Source organism: Pungitius pungitius, chromosome 21 (genome assembly GCF_949316345.1).
Source record: "Pungitius pungitius chromosome 21, fPunPun2.1, whole genome shotgun sequence".
Classification (NCBI taxonomy): domain Eukaryota; kingdom Metazoa; phylum Chordata; class Actinopteri; order Perciformes; family Gasterosteidae; genus Pungitius; species Pungitius pungitius.
The window spans coordinates 11,635,848-11,655,343 of NC_084920.1; the positions used below are offsets into that span (position 1 = coordinate 11,635,848).

General features: G+C 41.5%; 1 protein-coding gene and 1 pseudogene across 1 annotated transcript; both read left to right on the plus strand.

Annotated features, from left to right (window-relative positions):
* The first annotated feature begins 4,578 nt into the window (after nucleotides 1–4,578).
* Nucleotides 4,579–8,875, plus strand: LOC119213022 (olfactory receptor 52N2-like; annotated as a pseudogene).
* Nucleotides 8,876–9,722: 847 nt separating this feature from the next.
* On the plus strand, nucleotides 9,723–18,346 carry LOC119213242 (olfactory receptor 2K2-like). The gene is made up of 4 exons (XM_062560242.1): nucleotides 9,723–9,813; nucleotides 15,902–16,089; nucleotides 16,198–16,860; nucleotides 18,115–18,346. Exons 1-4 carry the CDS (start codon nucleotides 9,723–9,725, stop codon nucleotides 18,286–18,288), a joined length of 1,116 nt encoding a protein of 371 aa, XP_062416226.1. The 3' UTR covers nucleotides 18,289–18,346.
* The last annotated feature ends 1,150 nt before the right edge of the window (nucleotides 18,347–19,496 follow it).

A 19,496-nucleotide genomic window follows, 5' to 3' on the forward strand; every position in this document is an offset into this window, starting at 1 on the left:
ACCAACTGACCGTGCAGCCACAGGGAGAGAGGAGGCCACTTGGGAAGGGTATTGAATTGCCTGTGAGGTTGACGATAATAAATTATCAAAGTGATATCTACTTCCTTTTTTCATAGAATAAATATGAAATATTTAACTGAGAAGTACTAATGGGTTATCAATACTGTAACTGTTTTGTAATAAATCTAGTTTTTTTGCAGAATTTTTATTTTATTGCCCTACCTCGGCGGTAATGACTCCCGGTTACGCCACTCGAAAGTCACAAAAGTTAACGTGGAATCGGTGTGTACATACGCTAAAACAATGTCGGACACCCAATCCTGATCAGTAACGACATGTATAGCCGCATGTCGTCATTCCGCCGCTGGTTGTCTAGGTGGTGCCCAGTAAAAAATGTGGGCTTCGTTGATCACTGGAAGACGTTTTGGGCAGTGCCTGGTCTGATTAGGAGGGACGGCATCCATCCAACTTTGGATGGAGCTCAACTAATTTCTAAGAACCTGACCCAGTTTCTTAATGGACTTAATCAATGACCCAGAGTTCAGACCAGGAAGCAGAGTCGCAGTCTTACAGACTTCTCTGCACTTCCATCCGAGCAGTCACTCAGCCATAGCATAATTAACCCTATAGAAACTGTTTCTGCCCCACGGACACAGTTATTTAAATCAAGGGTAAACAACCGAGGAGTTATATTTAATAACTTAATCAAAATGAATAGTTGTCATAGATGTTGTAATACCCTTTCCAACTTTTGCGTTTGCGTCTTGTGTTGATGGACTTGTTTCAATTCATGGTTCAAAAAGGCTTCCCTGTGTTACAAAGCACTCGTTTTTTTGTCGAAGACGACCTAGAGAGTGGCGTATTTGTGTGTGTGTCACGGTTTGGTTCTCCTTCCTGTTTTATTTTGCAGTTTCATGTCTCTTGTGTCCCTGGGTAACTTCACTTCCTGCCTTGTCCTGTGATTCCCTGATTGTGTCCTTATAGTCCACCAATGACGGATTGTATAAGTGGTCATATTTACCAATTTCTTATGACAACAGCTCCGAAATTTGATCCATTCACTCGTAAAAAAATCTTTGTTTTAATAATGGCGGAATTGTGCAATTAAACCAGACATGGGAGACTCTGGAAAGGATGTAGTTAGCAGACCAATCACAGCCTTGCGGGCTGCGTGAGCTTGCGTGGCTTTTGAAGTAAGCTTAGAAAAATTGGTCAACACACGCAAGAGGGGGTGAAAAGGCACGCAAGAAGCTCTTGCGTCTGCAAGTTCTTGCATTTCTCTGAAAACGCAGAAGCATAAATCTTTAAAACACTTTGTGAAACTATATTTGGTGCCATAACTCTACAATAAGAAAAATAAATAAAAATATAACAGTGTTTGTGACACCTCTGGCTTGTAGCAGAATATTGTTGCATTGGAAATCAACAGCATCATTGTGGATTAGTGAGCAGATATCATTTGTAAAATCAGAGTAAATACAAAACTCAAAGAACGAATTCTTTTCCACCTGGAATCTTGTTCTGACTGAAAGAGGGAAACTCAACACTATCTCTGTTACCCCCTTGCAGCTTTTCCTGTTTTAGACTGTTAATCTTGAGGGGAAAAATAGAAGTTTTTAATCTAATTCATTAATTTGACTCTCTTTCTGTTAGAAAATGAATTATTTGGACATACTTATTTCTACCTTCTGGCCAATCCTATTGTAGTTTAATTTATGGGTTCAATGTAACTGTAAAACGTGTTGATTGTTTATTTACTAAGCAGAGTGATGGAGGTGTGCATAAATAAGGTTTTTTTTCCATTTAGGTTGGTTTACCAGTAGGTGGGATAGGTTTATTTTTTGTTTGTATATGTTAACAAAAAACTGAAACAATGGAAATCTTAGTCAAAGTACGCGTTTACTGTATTCTGTTACAAAGTTGAATAGGTTTACGATGGACTTTGGTAAAATGCTTGATGATGCTAGAACGGATATCTTTACTGACCAGTCCATATATTATAGGGTTCAAAACTGGTGGGATAAGGATGAAGAAGATGCTGAAGAATTCCTTGATATTTTTTGAGAGTGAGGGAATCCTCTGACTTATGATATTCCCCACTGTTACAAGTTGATAGAAAACATAAACAACAAGGTGGGGTGCGCACGTCTGAAAGGTCTTACTGCGGATAAAGCTCTCATCTCTTTGCTGTTTCACACAGGCATGCAGGATTCTGATGTAAGTAAAAGCAATGATGAGGAAGATGCCTGTCTTCAAAAACCAGGTCATGGAAATACCTAAAAAAATACAATTATTCTGTCAGTTATGTATCACCAAAACTGAATAAGATGCTCAATAACCCCTCTTGATAAGGACAATGTTTAACAATTTGATGAAGCATCCCTGTTTAGGAGCGTATGTTCCGTCTGTGTATCACGTCATTCCCCTCACTCCGGCCAATCAGGGGGAGTTTTGGTGCATGCTAGGCAGCCAGTGATTGGGGGAGATCTGGGGAGGCGGGTGTCCCCTTGTTTTGGGGCCTGTCAAGGTATGATATAGTTTGTGAGTAACGTAACCGCTTACCGATAGCGTGGGGGTGTCTGCTACCTTTTATTGGTGTTAACCAATAAAAGGATACTTGCCACAACGTCCATTAACTACACCCCCGACGCTAAAGAATTGTACGTTTGAACCGTTGTTCCAAACAAATGCACTTACCATAGATGTCGTTTATGGGGGTGGGACTGCAGGCCAGGTTCAGGATACCACGGTTGCTGCAGTACACGTGACGGATGATATTGCCACACAGCGGGGAGTTTATGTGAAAGATGAAGAGCACACCGATGAACAAGAAAGCGGTGAACCAGGCCAGGCCGAGGCAGCAGTGTAGCCGAGCCGATGTCATGATGGCGTGATACCTCAGTGGCTCACACACGGCAATGTACCTGCAGAGGGACAGCAGTGTCCACATGAAAAAACCTCCATATCTTTTTCCTAGTTAAAGATTGATTTTAACAGGATCTCAGCATGACACACTGTTTGCAGATGTTTTGTATCCATGGAACATACACTAGGGATGCCCTTTTATATGCATGTGGCACACATTTGTTCTTATAGGGAAATATATACTAGTGGTCAGTAACAGACAAAATGTGGACAAAAGCTCCTATAGGCTTTGCACCCATTCAAACCCAATACAGTTCATGGCCGTCCACAAAGACTGAAACCAGGCTGATTGAGGATGGTTCATTCAGTACCTTTTCCAGGTCTGCCGCATATTGCTGCACATGCCATTTCCTCAAAATAGTTGTCCTCACTGTTCATTGTATATTATGTAACAAGTTAAAAAAACAGTCCGTAGAAAAGCTCTTCTCGTGAACTAAAAACTTTCTCATCTTCTGAAACAGACTGTTTACCTCAGAGCAGGGCAAGGTCAATAACAAAAACAGAATAATACCTGTCATACGCCATCACACCCAGAATAGTCTGCACTGCAAAGCCGTAGATGTGCACGGAAAAGGCCTGGGCGATGGCCGAGATGTAGCCGATCTTCTTCTGGCCCGTCAAGAAGTGCATCATAAGGCGAGGCACAACCGCCGTGGCCCCCAGCATATCACAGACTACAAGGTTACAAATCATTATGTACATGGGTCTGCGCAGGTTCTTGTCCATGACAATGACGCACAGCACCACTCCGTTTGCCAACATTATTACGATGTAACAAAGCAGGGCTAGGAAGAACAAGAAGGCTCCGTAGCCCGGTGGTACATAGAAGCCCTCCAGATGGAACACAATAGGCTGCTTGAGAGGTGCTACCATTGTTATATTCTCCATCCAACACAGTGGGCTTCTGTAAAAGAGGATGATTTTGTAAAACCCCCGTATCACCTTTATGGGACAGTTAGAATGATATCAGACATATAACCACACATTACAATAAACTTCAGAAAGGAGTGACGTATTAGTTGTTCAAGTTGTTCTTAGGCAATTATAACAGAACAAAAAAGAGACCTGCACAAAAAACAAATAAAAACATAAAATATACTAAAGCTAGTGTCTAATGGTCACAGCAATATTAAAGATATGGGGTGGAACCTGAAGCAGCGGTTTCCACACTCCCGTCTTCTCCTCAGAGCTGATGATCCTCGGACTGGTTGAGGAGAGTGCGTTTGCTTTAAATAATTTTACATTGTGTTGTGTATGTCCAACATTATCACCAATCCCTTCACAGCCATTGTTGCCATTGACACCCCAACCCCACCTTCTTCAGCCTGCATGTCTATTTTAATCTATTGGTTTGAAAAACTTTACTTCATTGATTGAAATAATTTATTTCCACAGTAAAAGGGTTTAATTTTATACACCAAGCTATAATACATAAGCGATGGTTGTTTTTCTTACAGGGAATGAGGGAAGGCGTTGGTGTTCAGGGTCAGCAATCAAAGCTCCAGAGGCCATCCAGTCCAGGGTCTCACCTGAAGTTCATCTCCATACATTATGTATGGGGAAACCTTAAAATTGCTGTGACTATTAGACACTATCTTTACACATTTTTTGTTTCATGAAATCAACCCTTTTTACAGAAGTCCACTGTCTTGGATGGAGAATATAACAAGGGTAGCACCTTTCAAGCAGCCTATTGTTTTCCATCTGGAGGGCTTCTATGTACCACCGGTGCTGTGCGTCATTGTCATGGACAAGAACCTGCGCAGAACCATGTACATAATGATTTGTAACCACGTAGTCTGTGATCTGCTGGGGGCCACGGCGGTGGTGCCTCGCCTTATGATGCACTTCTTGATGCACCAGAAGAAGATCTGGTACATATCAGCCATCGCCCAGGCCTTTTGTGTACAAACGTACAGCATTGCGTTGTTGACTATTCTGGGTGTGATGGCCTATGACAGGTATAGAAAGGCATTAGCACAGTTTTAGAATGTATATCTTTACTGACGAGTCCATTTTTCATAGGCTTCAAGGATGGTGGAATAGTGATGAACCCAAATGTGCCCGTACTAAGTAGGAGTGGGCTAGGTACAACACTTTGGAAACCTTGTCGTTAGGGACAATCAACTGTTCACAGATATCGGAATTCCTATTGGTTACCCAGTATAACAGCTTATCCTTGATCATCAAATGTGGATATGCCACTTGACTCACCCCATCCTGCTTTTGACTCTGAATCACTTGGATGTCTCTCCATGCTTGAGTTAGCTTTGGATCCTGCAGCTGGGCTGAGCCAAATCCTCCTGGCCTGCAACCTTCTTCCATTTCCACCTCCGGAAATTGTCGGATTATACATCTTTCAGGGGCTCCACCTTGACTGCTCGTTCTGGGTCTTTTGCTGTGGTTCGGGTGTGAACAGCCTCATCCCGTCGTCATCACACTTTATCGGTAGACCCGGCTGTCGGCAATGCTTCATCCCAATCCGGACACTCTGCCACAAGAAAAACATTGCGGGATTGGAGGAGGCCACTGGGTTCGTCTTGTAGCCGGTCTGGTCCAGCCAGATGGTGATCGGGGGGGGGCATCTGCTGCTGAAAGGTCCCGACAGGCCATTCAAGATATTTGTATATTGTAAAAACCCCTGAATGAAAAAAATGGGTTTTTCCTACTTTGTTGGATTATTTGTATTTCAATATATAACCATACAAAAGAAATGTGTTCTTTTCAAGAATTAATTATTCTGCAAAGGATGTGCCTACATGCAGTGTCACGTATTGTGCAAATATGCAGTCCATGAGTGTGTTTTTTGTGAGAGCTTTTCGACTTATCCTGAACAAGTAGAACCCATATGTGTTTGAGTCCTGCCTCCAACCTACACCAGCAGCACTTTCCGTGACACCATAAGCTGAGAAACTTTAGAAGTATGCCTTATTGGAAAATATGGAAAAGCAGAGTGAGTACCACACTTAATGTAAGATTAACCCATAACCCACATTTATAGCATATTAACAGAACTTGCAACTTGTTTGTTTTTTCTTCTACTTTTTAACCAGTTTAGATAGACTGGATTGATACGTACTAGCATCAATAATAATTTGATTAGAAAAAAGAATAAGTGCTTAAACTTTGAGTTTGAATTAATTGTAACTCTTTCAATAACCTAGCACAATAAAGTAAGAAATTATTTAGTTTTTAGGCATACAAGTGGCCTAGTAGTGCCGTCCCCCCATTTCTACTGTCTGTTGATACAAACAACTTTGAAAACAACATACACAAATGTGGATTCTTTGCTTATGAAAGAAATATTGTGACAAATGTTTACTCAACCTCGTGCCAAATCATTAACCAGGACATCATCCAAAAAATCCTTGCAAGTAAGAGTTGACACATACACAGGACATGCATCGAGGCTACCCAAAGGTCTACTCCTCCAGCGCCAAAATATATAGCTTAAAGGTAACATAATGAAACAAGGGGGGGTTTTGCATATCTAAGTGCCGGAAATCACCATTGGATATGGACCATCATGGTCTTTACCCCAGGACATATCATTTTATCCCACCAGTCACCAGAAGGCCATATAGAGATTTAAAGCGCAGACATCATCTACCAGCTGTCATGACATACAGGGTTATCATTGTAAGAAGGTGCGGACACTCTGCTGGCAAGAGCTTTGCTCACCATGTCATGATATTGCAGTTTCTCCAACAAATATCAATGTTAATCTCTTATCTTCAGTAAACATTGTGGTGGAAGATTTTGCACAGATAATCGTAAAGTAAGAAACAAAGGCTCCGAGTCAAATATGTCCTTCTCCGTTTATTTCCTTGCAAGGGAAAAAAGGTCACAACAGCTACGTGCTCTGCAGACTGTCAAGAACCTCCTTGCCCCCTAACAGAATGAGGCAGTTCTTATACACAAGTTCAGTTATCGGTGGCGTCAACAGAAACCTTGACCACCTTGTTGAGTCTCTACAGCCAGGATACTGGGGACATCTAATCCATGTAAGACACATCAGTTCTTTGACCATGGACTCGCCCTCCCAACACTTGAAAACAAATCTGGTTATACACATATGACCTACTTTGTTTAGTCTCTACAGGTAAGACACTGGGGACATTTATCAGTGTGGAACACTTCAGCTCTCATACCATGGCCTTTCCATCTCAGCACTTGCAATTCTTAAACTGGTTATACAAATGAAGCATTTAGAAGAGTTACATATATTTTGGCCATTACAACATTTCTCCGTATCTTTCATTTGACTGAGAGCTAAAAATATAATCTGAAAAATGATGCAGTTTCAAAAAGAAGGAAGAGAGCAATGCACTTTAGACTCCCAAGAGTCTAAAGTGCAAGTCTAATTGCAAATGTTTCCTAATACATCTGATCAATGTTAAATTAATAATAGTTACAATTGTATGTTTTACAGATATTGAAATTGCAAGGACATTCCCTGTGACTAACAGAATTTAGTTGTATGGGCTTGATGGAAAACTACACTTATAAACAGCCCCACGCTCCAGCTGGAAGCTTTGAATATTTCAAATTATTATTTCTACCCTGTATTTTTCTTCTTCTTCTACCTGTTTATAATTATTTCAAACGTGAGCATTGTAGTTATAATTTTCATTGACAAAAACCTTCACCAGCCAATGTATTTCCTTTTCTGACACGGGCGTGTGGCGGAGCCAAATGCAGCACAACGGCACAGAGTGTTTAGTTAACGCTTTTATTACACACGGCGTTCGGGCACAATGAGAGGCAGGGCAGAGTTCGGTCCTCAGGATCGGGGAGGAGATGCCAGGAGGCAGCTGGTGCGAACGCTGGGCCGGTCGGGCATCCGGGGCACCGGAGCAGAAGCGCCGGGCAGTCCAAGGGACAGGCAACAGAAACCCGAGGCGCTCAGGCAGGACTCGTGGTCAGGGACAGAAGGCTGACGTGCTCACCGGGGCGGAGACGGACGAACGGGTCGGGAACAGGCAGGGTCGAAACCGGGAGATCAGTCCAAGGTAGAGTGCTGGAGAGACTTGCATGACGCGAAGAACAATCTGGCAATGACAGGCTGGGTGTGCAGTGCTTATGTAGCGGGGCTGATTGTGAATGCGTAGCAGGTGTGGAAGGCAGGAGAGTGACTGATTGTGGATGCGGGGCAGGTGTGGAAGATCAAGCTGGCAGGTGATTGTGACATTTTCTGCACCCTGTCTTTAAATGATATACTTGGGAATTCTATCCTTTTACCCGTTTGCTTCTGGACATGAGGAGACCTCCCTCAGAGGTCTTCACCAGTTATTACGAATGTGTGGTCCAAGCTTTCACCACACACTTGTTTGGTGCCACCAGTCACACTGCGCTCATGATTATGGCCTTTGACAGATATCCGGCACTCAGTAATCCCCTGCAATATACTACAATAATGACTAATCGAATGGTGATAAAGCTGAAAGTTTCTGCCTGGTTAGTGGCCTTTGTTTTGGTTGGGGGTTTACTCGGTCTAACCATACGACTGAACCGATGTAGGACTCAGATCTTAAATCCTTACTGTGACAACGCCTCACTGTTTAAACTCTCCTGTGAGAGTGTGCTGATTAATAATATCTATGGCCTCACTTTCACCATAGTACTTTTGACATCTTCCATAGGCTGTATGGTTGTCACTTATACTAAGATCACAGTAATCTGTCTCACCAGTAACAGCAAGACTTTGAAAAGTAAAGCATTGAAGACCTGCAGCACTCACCTGGTTGCATATCTCATTGTTTCTTTTAGTGGATTGTCAACTATAGCTCTACATCGCTTCCCTCAATACTCAGACTACAGAAAACTCAGCAGCATTTTATTTCATATTGTTCCTGGCACCCTCAACCCCATTATTTATGGACTTCAGTCCAGAGAGATGCAAAATTTTATGTTAAAGCTATTTCGGGGAAAGAGAGTTTTGTCATTATAGTAAAAAGATTTATTTGGTATATAATGTGACTTAAGGGAGCTCTACTATGCTCCTGTTTTTACCCTTGTAAATGTAAAAGCATTTTAAACATGTTTGCTATTATTATTACTTCTGTCCCTAATACTATAATTGCATTCATCACCTTTGTCATATTCATTGTTTTATGTTGTAATTCCGTGATGTTTTTCATTCTGTATAGATGATATATGGCATAAGGTGGGGTGCGCATGTCTGAAAGGTCTTACTGCGGATAAAGCTCTCATCTTTTTGCTGTTTTACACAAGCATGCAGGATTCTGATGTAAGTAGAAGCCATGATGAGGAAGATGCCTGTCTTCAAAGACCAGGTTATGGAAAGACCTTAAAAAAATACAAAAAAGTACAATTATTCTGTCAGTTAGGTAACACCAAAACTGAATAAGATGCTGAATAACCCCTCTTGTTAAGGACAATGTTTAACAATATGATGAAGCATCCCTGTTCAGGAGTGTATGTTCCATCTGCGTATCCCGTCATTTCTCTCACTCCGGCCAATCAGGGGGAGTTTTGGTGCATGCTAGGCAGCCAGTGATTATGGGAGATCTGGGGAGGCGGGTGTCCCCTTGTTTTGGGGCCTGTCAAGGTATGATATAGTTTGTGAGTAACGTAACCGTTTACCGACAGCGTGGGGGTGTCTGCTAACTGTTGTTGGTGCGAACAAATAAAAGGATACTTGCCACAACGTCCATTCGCCTTTGTGTGCTGAGTGAGCCACTACACCCCCGACGTCTGAACCGTCATTACAAAAAAATGCACTTCCCATAGATGTCGTTTATGGGGGTGGGACTGCAGGCCAGGTTTAGGATACCATGGTTGCTGCAGTACACGTGATGGATGATATTGCCACACAGCGGGGAGTTTATGTGAAAGATGAAGAGCACACCGATGAACAAGAAAGCGGTGAACCAGGCCAGGCCGAGGCAGCAGTGTAGCCGAGCCGATGTCATGTGTCACAGCCGGGGTCTCGTTAAGTGTTTGTCTCTACCCCTCCCAGGTGTTTCTCGTCCCCTGATTAACTCCCCGGTGTATTTAACCTCTGTTCGTTTGTCAGCTCCCTGCCAGATCGTCTTGTGATGTCTCCAAGCTTTCCAGCGTTCCCGTCTCTCTTTCTTCTCCCGGCCTGCCCTTCGTACCTGACCCCCGCCTGTCCGACCACCTCTGTCTCCAGCCTGACCCCCCGCCTGCCTGATTGCCTCCTGCCTGACCCCCGCCCGGCTGAGTACGCCTGTCCCCTGCTTGACCCCCGCCTGGCTGACTACGTCCGTCTCCTGCTTGACCCCCGCCCAGCTGAGTACGCCTGTCCCCTGCTTGATCCCCGCCTGGCTGACTACGTCCGTCCCCTGCTTGACCCTCGCCCGGCTGACTACGTCTGTCCCCTGCTCGAACCCCGCCTGCCCGACCGTCCCGCATCGTGCCCCGCACAGGCCACGCTACTAATCAATAAAAGCGTTGCACCCTGCTTACCTGTGTCTGCGTCTGCTATTGGGTCGCCCTCTGTCATTGTCCTGACATGATGGCGTGATACTTCAGTGGTTCACACACAGCAATGTACCTGCAGAGGGACAGCAGTGTCCACATGAAAAAACCTCCATATCTTTTTCCTAGTTAAAGATTGATTTTAACAGGATCTCAGCATGACAAACTGTTTGCAGATGTTTTTATATCCATGGAACATACCCTGGGGATGCCCTTGTATATGCATGTGGCACACATTTGTTCTTATAAGGAAATATATACTAGTATTCAGTAACAGACTAAATGTGGACAAATTTTAAACATGTTTATTATTTCTACTTTCACTAATACTATAATTGCATTCATCACATTTGTCATATTCATTGTCTTATGTTGTAATTCTGTATAGATGAAATATGGTAATTGTTTTCTGAAACGGGAGTCCAAGGTAAAAGGATATGAAGATTATAAAACCCTAAGTGATACATCTGTGATTTGGAAACGTCAAATGAACCCGATTTGAAAAACAATTTGTTTAGAATGTACTATTACTTTCCTACAACAATTGGTGACCTCTGAAAACGTGTTAGTAAGGAAACTACTGTTGTGGATTCATTCTTTTCAGTCTTCTTTCAGTATATACATTCCTTTGATCTTTCAATTGAGTAAAACCCTCCCCCTCTATCTTAACAGCGTAACACTCTTCCTGATGTGTTTCCTACTATTCTCCCCTCTTCCTTCATCAGCCCCCCCCCCCCCCCTTTCAGGTGTGTTAATGCCCACCTGGCTCCCTCATTCTGTCTCCTACAACCTAGACACACTCGACCTTTTCCCCACTCTTAGTGTAGTGTAGGGGACACTATCTCTGCCTGGGCCTTTGCCATCCTTAAATGGGGAAGATGCTCTTGTCTCCATGTCTACAACCTTGCATGCTTGGAGACATTATGTCTAGCCTAACTGTCAGTGCGCCTCCTTCCAGCTTTCACTCTACTTCTGTCAGAACTGTAAATTATTATGTACCTAGATATGTCTATAGCTATATCCCTACGTAAACAATTTCACAGAAATCATTATAACAACTACACTACAAATGTAAGAAACTTTCTGAGTGAACAAAACAATGCTTGGACATTGAGTGCACTAATTTTTATCTTTCTATAAAAGCCCTACAGCCTGACTATTAACAACAAACCAATAACTGGAAAAATATATGCAGCACTAAGAGCTTTGGTTTCTTGGTTAGAAAAAGTAATAAGTAAATAATCAAGACATAACAGGAAATTCAAATAATCTATTAACAGAATAACTAGTGGTTGTTCTTTCATTTTCATTCTGCAGAAACAAGGAACTTTATAAACAAAATATATTTTAAAAAGACATTTAAATTAAAAAATAAATGTATTTCAGTGTTACATTAAACTTTTTTGTAGGTTGTGAATTGAGAGAAAGGCATCAACGCAGGACTAAAAAGAGCAGGCCAAAGATTACAAAGGTAGTTGTCACACCTGTATGTTCGGGTGAGTTTTCGTCCTGTCTCCACGGTTGTTTTGTGACTTCCTGCTTTATTTTGGAAATGAACTCTCGTCTTGTTTCGGGTTCCTTGCCCATCCTCATGTGTCACCAGTCTGATTGTGTCCCCTGATTCCTGATTGTGTCCACCCGTTCCTACACTTCCTTTATGTGTACTTATAGTCTGCGTCTCCCCTTGTCCTGTGCCAGTGTCTCACGTTGGCTTGTCATGCACACCTGCCTTGCATTTGACTTTTTGAACATTTCAGCTTAGTTTATCCAGAGCAATTTTCGGTTTCCTCATCACCTAGTATTGCCCAGCGCTACTAGTCAAGCCGGAGTATTTCCACGTCCTTCCCTCTTCGGAGGATTTTTTTGTTTCCAGGGTTTTTTCCTGTGATTTTTTGTTGGAAAATAAAGGATTGTCTGCTGAACCCTCACTCTGCGTCCGAGTCCTCCTCCTAGCCCCCTGCTCAACAGTAGTGGTATAATAAGTAGTGCTTAGAGGAAAAAAGCGAAATGCGATTCATCACATAATTTTCTGTGATTAACAGAGATTAATCGCATCGTGCGCAATATTCAATAGTACATTAAAACTAGCCCACTAGCCACAGCCCATATAGAACCACAGACAGCAATTATTTTATCAGTTTTAACACTGAAGCTATGCATCAGATTTAATCTTCATATCCAAATTTAAATCCTTATCCAACCAGGGTTTACATTAGCATTGAGGGGACAGCATTTCGCCTTTGTTGCTTTAATGCTATGTTGCTGTCCATTCACTCCACACTAGCAGCAGCTGCAGCGTTCACCCCTACAGTACATTCTCAAACACATGCTGCTTGAATGGTCTTTTTAAAATAAGGAATTATAAAAAGAAAACAGGACAGTAATCATTAAGGTGCAAATGTTTGCAAAGAAAGGTCAGATTCCTCCTATCCTCACCGACCTTGTCAGTAACTTCATGAAACTCTTTTAAATTATTATACGCCGCCTCTTTGCTACACGCAGATGTCGCCCCCATGCATTTTTTGATGACGCAAGCAGCGGTGCGACGCTGGTGGCTGGTGTTGCCAGATTGGGTGTTTTTTCCGCTAATTATTAAGGAGCGTTTAGGTGTGTTTTTGCCTGGAAGGCTCTATAGAAATCTGGCACCCCATTGAACGATGTTAACCTGAAAGAACGTGCAGTTCACGTTCGCCCAAAATATGAACGAATATGATCGTTCAATGCACGCGTTCAGGCACAACACTGGTAAAGACTATGGATTTCCTTTTAAATCTTAGTCAAAGAAAAATAAACACTTTCAATGATGGAGATTGAGCATTTACACAATAACACAATTAACTTTTAACATATGTTGGGGGAGAATTATTTTGTACCAAGCCTGTTGCTAAGACACATACGGTAATTTAAAATTCGGATGAGAAAGAACCTCTCTTCTTCTGAACAATATGACCAGCAAGAGAAAACCACTTTTCACAGGGTGCAGGTGTTGTTTCAGACTACTGTGAAGTCTGTATGTTGTCAGTGAGTAAACAGTTGTAAGGTCTTTACACGTATTTCACATAACTCATGTATTGTCCTTACAGCGCTGTGTGTTGGGATTCTAAGGGCGCTTCGTTCTTCTTGCGTTGGTTAGTGGACCGTTCTTCCGTACGCCACATCCAACGTAGTCTGCCGGTTGTTTGAGTAGCTATTGGGCTGAATCAATGCTGTGTAACGCTTTAAGTGGTACAAAGAATGAACAACAGGAGAGACTGATCACAATTATTCGCACACACAGACACACAAATAATTCAGTCATTAAAGTACAAACTTTAACAATGCTACTCTAATTAACAGTTGTTACCGCGGGAACAAGCACAATTATGTTTCTTGTGTTGTTTTTTTAAGGTACTTGTTTAGAAGCACAGAGGTTACTTAAAATGGATCCCTTAGGTATTCTCTGGCTTTCTTTTGTATAATTAATGTTTTTAATGAAAGGCAATTAAAATTGTTTTTTCTTGCCATAATCCTCATTATAGTCAGGAAAAAGGTCAGTTGCACTTAAAAAGGCAAAATGCGGATGTGATAAAGTTCTTATTTCTGATGAGACCTGACTGAGCAGCACAGTCTGAATCACACATTCAGGTAAGATCATGATATTTCATGTTTAGGAACCATGTCCTGGTTTGTGTACTTAATCTGAGAAAGTAGTGTTATGTCATCTGAAAGATGTATGCTTTTCAGACCATTAGACTTAGTAATTTGTGATGTCAAAATGAGCTTGGGTTCTATAGGAATGCATTTAAATTATTTTTCACTTGTCTGTTGACGGCACATTTTTTCATATCCAGTTGTCTGCTGATGAGAGATGGAGCTTTTGACATTTGATATTTCAGCTGAAAGCCTCAAAGGTCTGTGACTTTCTGTTTTAATGCTGTTCAGTAAAATCAAACTTTAATAATTAACATGAAATCATCAGAAATTCCACAAAATGATATGTGAAAAGTTATGTGTACTAATAATGTTAAATTTACAGGTCCATAAAGAAAATTGACTTAATTACTTTTGTTTAATCTCCTAAAACAGTTAGTTTTCACTATGTCTTTATTTTCCCTGCTTTGTTTTTGTCACTTGTGAATTGTTATTAAGTCATTGATTTTGCATGAAGGCTTAATATTAACGGCTCTAACTGTGCATGTTGTAGCTGTAAACTGCATGCATGGCTATTGTTTGCATATGTAATAATATAAATAAGTGATTTTTAAGTAATCCTGCATATCAGAGCACGTGCATTCCACCTGATTTACAGCTAACTGCTGAAGCAACAATTTTTTTGTATTTTTAGAGTATTTGCATGAACTAAGAGAAATTAATTTTATATTGCTTTTAACTTTGTATCTAGAGGTGGAGTCAAAATAACTAACATATCCTCTTTCATACTTCTTTGTAATTTAACTTTTAAGAATACATCAATTTAGAAATTCATTACTGGTTTTCTTATAATAACTAAATCAAGTAGAATAGTAAGTATAGTTTTTCCCTGTGTATAAAGAAGTATGAAGTAGTAATTAACCCAACTATGATACTTTAATTCAAAACAATCCTCTTTTCATTCATTCATCCTTTGATGCAATCGAATAGCTGAAAATCATATCTAACAAATATGACCCAAAGGTTATGTATGGGTAATAATCAATACACCTTAACTGTAGCATTCGGTTTTGTCAGGGATCAATGCTGGGCCCTATTTCCTTTCATTTCTACATTAACGACTTACCTTTTAGTCTGCCGTCAACATTCCCATGTATGCCGACGACATAGTCATTTATGTACATGCTAAAAACAAACAACAGGCTGAGTTGCAGTAAAGAATGCTTTTCATGAAGTGAACCATGGATCTTTTAAGAATATCCTCTTTTAATTCATCCACTGATACCAGTAACAGTAGTGTAATAGTAACTACCAAATATGAGGCAGTAAGTGTCATTATCGGTAGTACTCAGTCAACTCTAGGTGCAACATTGGGATTCCTGGGGATAAATGCGCACGTGAACATGAACTGATTTTTTTGTTAACAGAAAAGAGCTTAAGGAGGTGTAAGATTACAAATCTCAAGGAGTTAAACTTAATTAACTTTATGAATAAAAGATCTTAACAACAGTTGGATAAACCCAATACTGGAACAGTCTCTGTATTGAGTTTTGAGTCCGAATTTTTTTCAAAGAGGGCCTGATCTGATAATGTGAGCATTCCCGGAGGCCAATAGTCCCTTTTGACCTTTTTTAACCATATTCAAATTCAAATATTACACAATTTACATTGACACAATAACATTCATTTTTGATTTGGCAATGTAGCCAATCATATATGTTGTATATAAATTATATACCCCAAGAACAGGAATAATGTATGCCCCGGTTTCATGGATGACTATTTCAATATTAAACCATTGAATAAAACTGACACGCTGCCCGTCGTCAGGTGTCATCTCAGTAAAAAAAACAGCAATGCATCTCTTTCCTCACTCTTCCAGATTCATACCTGCCTTCATCAACGAAATACAGATCAAGCTCGGATAACGTCACCTGGGCGACTGATGGCGTCTCTTTCTTCATCATTCAGGGCTTTGCAAACTTTGGCCAAAATAAAATGGTCCTTTTCATCCTCCTGCTTCTTGGTTACATTATCATCCTGGGAGGAAACAGCATTATTATCTTTGTGGTAAAATACAAAGCCATCTATTTAATTTTTAGATATTTTACGGGTATGATCTCAATCCAACTAAGATGAAGTTGTCACTATCGTGATCAATGTTTTTTTCTCATGCAGGCGTTAACTGATTCGAAGCTGAAATCACCCATGTTTTTTTTCCTCTACAACCTCTCCTTTGTGGACATCCTCTATACCACCACCACCATCCCCAAAATACTGTCGGGCCTCCTGTCAGACGAGAACACCATTTCTGTCCCGGGTTGCTTCCTCCAGATGCAGTTTTTCATTCAGCTAGGTATTACCAGCCGGGCCATTCTGACTGTCATGGCGTACGACCGCTATGTGGCCATCTGCAACCCCCTGCGCTATGCCTCCATCATGACCCTTCCCGTCCGGCTGCTCCTTATCGCAGGAGCCTGGAGTTTTGGTGCCTTCTGCACACTGCCGGCCACCTCCATGTCCCTCCAGCGATCGTACTGCGGCCCCAATGTGGTTAATCATGGCTGGTGTGACCCATCATCCGTAAGGCGGCTGGTGTGTGGTGACGTTGCGGTGGATAACATTGTTTCACTTGCCTTCGCTGTTATGTCACTTTCGACCACAGGAATTCTCATTCTCACTTCCTATATACTGATTGGGGTTTCGGTATCAAAGATGGTAGTAGCTCAGAGGCTAAAGGCCTTCGGGACGTGCGCCGCCCACCTGACTGTGGTGTCCATCTCCTACAGCTCAGCCTCGTGCGTATACATCTCTTACCGGGTGGGAAACTTTCCACCAGAGGTACGATGTCAATCATGCTGCATATCGTGAATATTTAGCTTTGCCTTTGTCTTAGTAATTCTCATATTTTCACCCAGCAAGGTTAACCAGTATTTCTAACAAGACATGCAAAAGTTAGTTTCTCACACTGGGAACCAAAGTGCAAAACAAGTTTTAATTACCAAACTTACCACTGAAAACCAATTTCAAACAACTTGTTAGAATTAGTTTTCAAATTCCTTTTGAATTCAAATATCACAATAGTAACCTGATTCATTTGTTGCTTAAATAGTTTTTTTTCCAATGTATCTGCTGTGATAATTGGTTTCAGACACAAATGCAGACAGGCCAGGAGGTAAGGTGCGAAACTTATTTATTTTCCAGATCACAGCAGATGGAGGCAGATGAGGAAATGGCAGGAAAATCTAGGTAAGGGGGGAATCCAGGCGGGGAAACAGAAGACAGGCGGAAGACTCAGGGAATGGATTACTGCAAGGACAAGAATACAGGGTCAGGGGAACACAGACATATAAAGAGTGAATCTCTGTAGACACTTATCGAGGTGATCAGCCAAGCGCAGTCTCTACCAGGTGTGTGGAAACAACGATCTGGCGATGAGTGGGTGAAGAGCCGAGGTAGATATACTGTCAGGTGATGGTTGATTGAGTGCAACTTGGTTGCCTGAGCAGGTGTCAGAATGAGTTTGGTTTGGAGCCACGCCCCTCCACATGACACCAGCAGGAGGCCTGGCCTCACCGTGACAGTAACAATAGATTTCAGCATTTGTTGCTGGATAGGTTTCTATTAGGTTAAGTCAGATTGTACTGCCTACGTTGACATTGAGATGCTTAAAAAAACGTCTTAATGACAATAAAAATCTGAATCACCAATCTGATCCAAACCATAAGCTGTCTTTAGAAAAACATACATTTTAGCATAGACAGATAGAAGCATAGACACCTGTTTGGCTAGGGTCAGGAGGATTTGGGGCTATTGGTATTTGTATTTGCCTTTCAAATAGCAGGCCCAATAATATGAAATGGTGAGTATTTACAATTTACACTACACCGATTGTATTCACGAAAACAACCACTTGGCCTAAAAAGGGGAAATGTCCATCTGTTGTTTACACCACCAAAACTAGGGTGAACAATGGGGAACATTATACCTTAAGTGTGTTGACTGACTGACCAACCTCTTGTTCCTCAAGACCTGTGGATAGAAATCAATAATACATGGTGTGTTCACTAAATCAGGATTTATATTCTGTTATAGGTTCGAATCATCGTGTCAGTGTTGTACGCCGCTCTGACTCCTTTCCTAAACCCGATGATCTACAGTCTGAAGAACAAGGAGCTACGAGAGTCCATTGGGAGAACTCTGATGAGGTTCAGACCTGCTGCTGTGTTACCAACCAAAGACGTCAAAACGGTGATCACATTGTCCTAACTGGGAGAGAAAATCTGCTGCATGAGAATGAAATGATCAGATCTTTTAAATAACTTTTTATTATTCTAATTACTGTGCCAATAATGTGATATGTTCGATCAGCTGCGTATTCATTAACTAACTCCTTAACTTATATTAGCACTAAAGAGACATATAAAACTATTCATTATTCTTTTGACTACTTATCAACAGTGACTAAATATATTAATAAAAAATATGATGAATTATTTCATTTTTGTATGTGTCATTTTGTTTCACAATTAATTTGAACAGTGTTCAACAACATAAAAGGATAAGCCAAAGTGAGTATTAAATGGGATGCACACATGGTCTCTTATACTGTCTTACACACTGTCTCACACACTGTCTCTCATTCCGTCTGTACAGTGTTGCGATGCAGAGAACATCTGGAAAGCAGCTGCATGTCTCCTCTTCGTAAAGTTCTGTTGGTTTATTTGGGGGCTTAATAAACTTCTGGATGTTCCACATTTCACTGCTTCAATTGATCAAATTTCTGATTATGAGTAATAGATATAAAATGAAAAAGCCTTCAATGGGGAGAATTAAGGGAAGAAACCTTTATAGAGACAGAGGAGGATTCCGACTGCGACGGACGTAAAGAATGAACATTGTAAAAGATGTACAATACGTCACATATTACCTCCTCATATGCATTCATGATCATCTACTGCTCGTCAGTGGAGAAAAAAGACACACACAGCAAAGTTGGAAAAGAGGTTTTCAGTGTGGAAGGCTTGCAAGTAGAAACTACAGGAAGGCCCCCACCGTACTGCTGTTTTGGTCAGCCTGCTTCAACACCCCCCCCACAACTGCCATGTCATCATCCAACCACCACCTACAACCCTTGCCTCCTTTTCATCCTTCCTAACCAACATTACCCAGGCACTGAGGATCTTTGAAGAGGATGTGAATCTGCTCTTTCACAGACTAAACATCAGGACGGCACAAGGCCACGATAGGGTGTCGCTGTCCTGCCAGTCTGTGCTGACCTTCTGGCTCTCATCTTCACGCTGACCTTCAACCGATATCTGCAGCTGTGTGGAGTCCCTTCCTGCTTCAAACGCTCCACCATCATTCAAGTCCTTCCATCACAGGATTAAATTACTACAAGCCCATTACTCTGACGTCTGTGGTCATGAAATCCTTTAAGAGGCTGGTGTTGACCCATCTGAAGAACATCGCAGGAC

Coding starts and splice junctions, on each gene's coding strand:
- LOC119213242 (XM_062560242.1), top strand. CDS start 9,723: ATGGTTGCTGCAGTACACGTGATGGATGATATTGCCACACAGCGGGGA. Junction 9,814..15,901: donor CACCGATGAACAAGAAAGCG/GTGAACCAGGCC, acceptor TCACTCTTCCAG/ATTCATACCTGCCTTCATCA. Junction 16,090..16,197: donor ACAGCATTATTATCTTTGTG/GTAAAATACAAA, acceptor TTTCTCATGCAG/GCGTTAACTGATTCGAAGCT.